Raw genomic sequence first — 6519 nt, forward strand, 5'->3', positions numbered from 1 at the left:
TAAAGTCATCAGTAAAAAGATCTCTTCTTTGCAGGAATTGTTGATCTATGACTCAAGGTATCCCTTGGAATCACCTGTCCTGCTGTTACACCTGCTGGAGGTTTTGTACCAGAACCCCTATTGCCATGTCTGACCAACCCTCTATCCATCATCCTTGTCTATCCTGACTTTTGGATCTTGTGAATCCTTTAGTCCACTGGCCACTTTTAGAGAGAAGCAGTCATGCTCAGATCTGCTCAAAGGGAGCCATGTTTCTTGAATAAAGCCAGATCCACGGTTGCAACCTGAGAGGCTAGAAGATTCAGAGAAGCTGCCCGCTTACTTAACTGAAGTACGAATAAAAAATAGGAAGGAGCTGTACTTTGCAGAGAGATATTTTGTTTAATTTTGCATTATGTAAGGATTGTATAATCTTGTATAAATACAGGAAGAGATGCCAATTGTCCATGTGCCCAGGTTTTGCACCCGGAACGGTAGCGTTTGCCTTGAAGACAGAGACTGGTTGGTTCTTCACATGATCTGATCTGGCTTCCGTTTTGGTGTCGGGGGCAAAAAGGCCACACTCCCAGCCCTTCCCTTTTCTCCTGAACCTCCCCGTTCTTCTCTCTTAATCCTAGATATCCAGCCCCACATCTCAGAGGGGTATAAATAAGTGCCTGCTTCCATCCTGGGCTACACTTTGCAGGCTGAAGAGAAGATTGCAAGATGAAAACTCTGCTGCTGTCCTTGGTGGTGATGGTGGGATTTGTGTACCTGGTCTCAGGTAGGGCCACAAAGCTTTGATCTTAGGTGACAATCAAAGAAAAAAAAAAGGCGGGGGGAGGCAGTGGGAGGTATGATATTTGAGGTAGTTGTGCTCCGTTCTGGTGGTGGGACTTTCTCCCTGTTCTGCACTCTATAAGGAGGGTCCATGGGAGCCTTTGGGAGAGAAGAGGAGGTGTCTGTTTGGAGAGAAGCCCATAGCTGAGACAGTGGCTGTTCCAGGCTGGCATTCTGGGGTAGACTGCCTCTGAAAGTAGAGGCTCCTTTGTGTAGTGAATTCTGCCATGGCACATTTTTTTTTTTTTTTTAAAATTTGATTTATATGCCGCCCTTCTCCGGAGACTCAGGGCGGCTTACAATGCATTAAGCAATAGCCTTCATACTTTTGTATATTTATACAAAGTCAGCTTATTGCCCCCACAAACTGGGTCCTCATTTAACCTACCTTAGAAAGGATGGAAGGCTGAGTCAACCTTGAGCCTTGGAGAGATTCGAACCAGCAGTAAATTGCAGGCAGCTGTGTTAATAACAGGGTGCTTTAAACCACTGTAGTACCAAGGCTCTTTGAATTTTGCCAGACCAATTCTCGAATACAGCTCATCTGCCTGGAATCCACACTGTTTATCAGACATTAATACAATTGAGTGGGTCCAGAGGTATTTGACGACAAGAGTCCTCCACTCCTCTGCTCACAATAGAATGCACCACCAGGTGGATTTTTATGCCACCAGGCTCAAAATTTTGGGCTTAGACAGCTTAGGACTACGGCACCTTCGGTCTGACTTAAGCATAGTACACAAAATTGTCTGCTACAACGTCCTACCTGTCAATGACTACTCCAACTTCAACCTTAATAATACAACATAATAATTTTAAATTGGGGTATTTTAAATTTGTGGGGTTTTAAATTGAGCCAAATTTATTTAATTATTTTAAATTTTTAATCGATGTTTTGTCTTGTGTTTTTAAATAGGCTGTACACCGCCCTGAGTCCTTCGGGAGAAGGGCGGTATAGAAATAAAATTATTATTATTATTATTATTATTATTATTATTATTATTATTATTATTATTATTATTATTATTATTATTATTTGATTTTTGTATGGAAATTTTCACAGCTGACCGTAGTATTAAATGATCTATCATCTAATAAATAATAAGATTGCAAGATCGGAAAAATAAATATCCAAATAAGATTTCTATGTTTTATTTCTCTCATCTAGGAGATAACCGGACATGTTACTCAGACACTGGAATTCTCTGTTTGGGGACTGAAGAGTGTGCAGAAGGGGAGAACCTATGCTATAAAAAGATAACTAAGGAAGGTTTATTGCGTAAGCACAGTTCTTATCTTTTCTCACAGCTTTTCTTCTTGAACCCAAACTAGAGCTCCCAAATGCACCTGAGAGTTGGAAGTCACGTAGCACCTGTCTGTGCCCTTCCTGGGTTCCCTTGTGGTCATGGCCTGTTGCCGGACACTCTAAGGAATGCAAGGAAAGGGGGGCTTGCACTGGGGAGCCCCGTCTATCCCAGAAGCAGCCCAGATTGGAGGGGGAAACCTTCCTTAGAGAAAGGGGGAGGGAAATGCTGGGAGAGCTGAAAGTTTCTTCTGGAATTGAGGGAAATTGGATGAAGCCATGAAACTTCCAGGAAAGGTGGAATTGCCCCTGAGTCATGTCAAAACGTGGGACTTTCCCAGAAATCTCTTCTTTATTCATTGACTCCTGAGTACTGATTAGAGGAGAAAGGAAGTCAGCCTTCCTACTGGGAGGGAATCCATGAATGTGTTAAAAGTGGGTTTACCGTTTTGTTCAGCAACAGCCACAGGTCTGTTCTTTGGTATTTTTTAAAAAATAATCATTCTGCTTTGTGCTTCCTTCACAGGAATTAAAGTCGTCAAGGGATGTGGCTGCCCTGTTCCAGGAGAAAATGAGAAAGTTACGTGTTGCGCAACTGACAAGTGCAACTGCTAGATCTACAAGGGGCTAAATTCCTTGAGTTTTGCTCTCATCCATCATGGGCCATCCTTGAAAATTTATGCTCCTGGCCTTTACCACCAGATGGTCCATAATCCCCTTCCCCCCTGCTGTCTTTGACGCCTCATCATCCTTCCCTTTTCTCTTGTTCTCTAAGTTTCCTTCTGCTAGTTCTGTAGTTTGAGAATCAAATAAACATCAGCATTCAATTCAAGTGTTTTGATTTATTAATTTCCCCCTCAAAACTGAACATTCCTTTCACAAAACCCACAGTTAGCGAGTCTTCCTCCGGGATCCAGCAGGCAGTGATGCTGGGGTGAGCAGGAATAGGTCCAATCCCTGTTGAATCATGGCTTGGATTGCCTAACGGGGTTATAACCTTACATTCACACAGGGCAAAGAAAGAGGAGAAACCCACAACGGAGTCTTTCCTCAGTGAAACCTGAGTCCAACCCTGCTCCTTCCCTCCCTTTCTACTCTCTGGGGCAAACTGAGAGGAAGAGGAAGATGCCTTGAAAGAGAGGAGGGGGATTTGGGGTGAAGGATGGCAGGCCCCTTCTCCACCACGCCCACCTGAAAGAAGAAACATCTTGATTCAACAGTTGACTCTGAAGGCTGTTCTCAAGCTCTCTCAGTCCTGGGTTCAGGTTTTAGCAATAACACCAGAGATCACCTAGGTGGGCATTGGAGCTGAGTGGGAATTCTTCTTCTAAAAAAAAAATCATTTAATTTGATTTAGAGACATCCTGGTTCCTGTTCAACTCTGTATGGGCACCACATAGCATAGAAAGAGAACAATAAATACAGATTACAAGAACAACAGTACCTTGTTCACAACATAACCGTGTCATAGTTGGGGATCGAGTGCCTAAGGGGATCGAGTCACCCCTGCCCAATGCCTGGGAGAAGGTTAGGGCTTGAAGGACCTCCAAATCACCAGGAAGTGGGAGCCACCAGGTTGTCCCTCTTTTTTTGATGATCTGGGTGAAGCCACTGGGGAGGGTTATCTGCCACCTCAAGTCGGGTGGGAGAAAGAAAAGGCAATGATGCCAGCAAACCAATAAAGCCCCTTCCCCAATAATGGTACTAAAGCACCCCCTCCCAGGATCCTTGATGTGCCAGAGGTGAGAGATCTGCCAGTGCTGAAGAAACATCTTGAATGAGAAACTATCAAGTGCCGTTGCCACATTTGGGAGACCTGCGAGGGATGGTGCCTATAGAAGGGGAGCTGGTGTGATGAGCTACAATGATGTAGTCCTTCCTTGTGTTTGCGTGCATGTCTTTGTGTGTGTATGTGTGTGAGTGCATGTCTGTGTGTAGAAACAAGAGGCAACCACTATAAAGCAGTGATATTAAAAAGAGGGATGGAGCTGACATTACTTCAGTGGGGTTGATATTCCATAGGGCGGGCACCATGGCAGAAAGGTCTAGTCTCCGGGGTCCCACTAGATTTTTTTTTTAAAATTTGATTTATATGCCGCCCTTCTCCGGAGACTCAGGGTGGCTTACAATGCGCTAAGCAATAGCCTTCATATTTTGTATATTTATACAAAGTCAGCTTATTGCTCCCACAACTGGGTCCTCAATTTACCTACCTTAGAAAGGATGGAAGGCTGATTCAACCTTGAGACTTGGTGAGATTCGAACCTGCAGTAATCGCAGGCAGCTGGTTAATAACAGGGTGCTTTAGACCACTGTACTATCAAGGCTCTTTGGCTCTACATCTATCAAGATGTAGCTTGTTAGCAGACAGGACCCACAACGTGCCTCTTCTGCTGGATCTGCTGGACCTGCTGGATCTGATGGGAGGGGCAGATTTAATTGGGGAGAGACAATTCCACAAATAACACAAACTCCATATCAGGAAAGACTTTAAAGGTACTTTGGACCCAGTAGCAAACTGGTAACCAATGCACCTTGTAGATCAGAGGGGTACATTGTGCCATTTTAGGGTAACACATGATATCTTGCAACCCCCACATTCCACATTAGCTGATACTTCTGGATGCTCTTCCAAGGCATGGTGATGGATCATAGTTCTCCCAGAACCAGGCACTTCACCGTTCTCCACCTCCTACATCACACCCATATTCTGAAAAAATCCATCTGATGGTTCTGAACTCATCTTCAAGATCCTGGAAATCCAGGGCTGATTTGTATGTTTCAAATGGTTTTTGCCAGGCTAGAATTAAGGAGAACCCCAACCTTCATATCCCCCAGACTGTCCTTTCATTTTTAGAGCTCTCCTTCTGAATACCTTCTTGCAGACTTGGTTGGACGATTATTAACTTAGCAAAAGAAATAGAGCTTCCTTTGTAGATTTGCTACATAGTTTGTGTTCCTTAAATACTCCTAAAAGATATTCAGGTGAGAGCAGCCAAGCTTTCATCTTGCAATTGTCTCTGTAGCTAGCAAAGTGTAGCACAGGATGGAAGAGGGCACCAGAAGTGGGTTTCAAATCCCAGCGCTCCCCGTTCACAATTGAACCAGGGTGAACTGGTAACAACACTGGAGGGCACACATTATACCTTCAGGTTCGCCTGATTCACCAGTTGCGTCCCTTTCTGGATCAGGACTCGCTACACACGATCACTCATGCCCTCGTCACTTCCCGCCTGGACTACTGCAACGCCCTCTACATGGGACTCCCCTTGAGGAGCACCCAGAGGCTCCAACTGCTGCAGAGTGCAGCCGCGCGGGTGGTTATGGGAGCGACGTAGCACGCCCATGTAACACCTCTCCTGCATGAGCTGTACTGGCTCCCGGTGGTCTTCTGTGTGTGCTTCAAGGTCTTGGTTACCACCTTTAGAGCACTCCATGGCTTAGGACCTGGTTATTTATGGGACCGCCTGCTGCCACCAGTAGCCTCCCACCGGCCGGTATGCTCCCATAGAGAGGGGCTCCTCCGGGTGCAGAGAACCAAACTCTGTCTGAATTGCCTTTGGTTGTCCTGAGTCTTAGCCTGGCAACTGAAAGCTCCTCCAGTCCTCTTACAAACTATCTCTCTGAGTGGCAAAACCACCATAATGCAATCATATGAAGAAGAGGGATAGAGCCAATCTTACTTCAGTGGTGGTGATGTTCCATTTATGTTGGCATCATGGCAGAAAAGTCCAGTCTCCTGGGTTCCCACCAGATGTAGCTCCTTAGCAGACGGGACCCACAACAGGCCTCTTCTGCTGGATCTGCTGGGAGGGGCAGATTTAATTGGGAAGAAGCAGTCCCACAAATAACACAAACTCCATGCCAGGAAAGGCTTTCAAGGTAATAAAAACTACCTTGCCCCTGAAAGTAAACTCGTAACCAATGCACCTTGTGGATCGGAGGGGTGGAGTGTGTCATTTGAGGGGCACACATGATTGCTTGTGTCCCCACATTCCACAGTAGCTGATACTTCTGGATACTCTTCAAAGGCATGTTGATGGATGAAGGTCCTCTCTGGACAGGGACCTCAACAGTCTTCCCTTCTTCTCCCACATCACACCCATATTCAGAAAACTCCACTTTTTTTTTAATTGAAAAGTTTTATAAGAAATACAAACAATTTTCTCCCCCCCACCCTTTCCCCTTCCCCACATAATAGAAATTGTACATTTTCTTATACATATACATGTTTCCCTTAAAGAAAGCATTAAAATAAGACATTTAAATTACATTCGGAGTTGCTCTTCTTCTCTTTCTTCCCTCATTCCACAACAAACCTTCTTCTCCTCCTTTCTTTCCCTTCCCTCCCTCCTCTTCTCTCCTACTTTCTCCTGCCTCCTCTCCCACCTCATCCT

General features: G+C 45.0%; 1 protein-coding gene across 1 annotated transcript; it reads left to right on the plus strand.

Moving 5' to 3' along the window:
• Positions 1–695: 695 nt before the first annotated feature.
• Positions 696–2860, plus strand: LOC139315563 (toxin 3FTx-Dis4-like). The gene is made up of 3 exons (XM_070941952.1): positions 696–763; positions 1988–2098; positions 2649–2860. The coding sequence occupies exons 1-3, from the start codon at positions 706–708 to the stop codon at positions 2735–2737; spliced, it is 258 nt and encodes an 85-aa protein (XP_070798053.1). The 5' UTR covers positions 696–705; the 3' UTR covers positions 2738–2860.
• The last annotated feature ends 3659 nt before the right edge of the window (positions 2861–6519 follow it).

Source organism: Pituophis catenifer, unplaced genomic scaffold (assembly GCF_029215685.1).
Source record: "Pituophis catenifer annectens isolate HBS135680 unplaced genomic scaffold, rPitCat1.0.hap2 SCAF_3, whole genome shotgun sequence".
Classification (NCBI taxonomy): Eukaryota; Metazoa; Chordata; class Lepidosauria; order Squamata; family Colubridae; genus Pituophis; species Pituophis catenifer.

Bases quoted from the DNA above. Each gene is read 5' to 3' on its own strand.
- LOC139315563 (XM_070941952.1), top strand. From the start codon at position 706: ATGAAAACTCTGCTGCTGTCCTTGGTGGTGATGGTGGGATTTGTGTAC. The intron at 764-1,987 runs GTAGGGCCACAA...TCTCTCATCTAG, and splicing joins ATTTGTGTACCTGGTCTCAG to GAGATAACCGGACATGTTAC. The intron at 2,099-2,648 runs GTAAGCACAGTT...CTTCCTTCACAG, and splicing joins AACTAAGGAAGGTTTATTGC to GAATTAAAGTCGTCAAGGGA.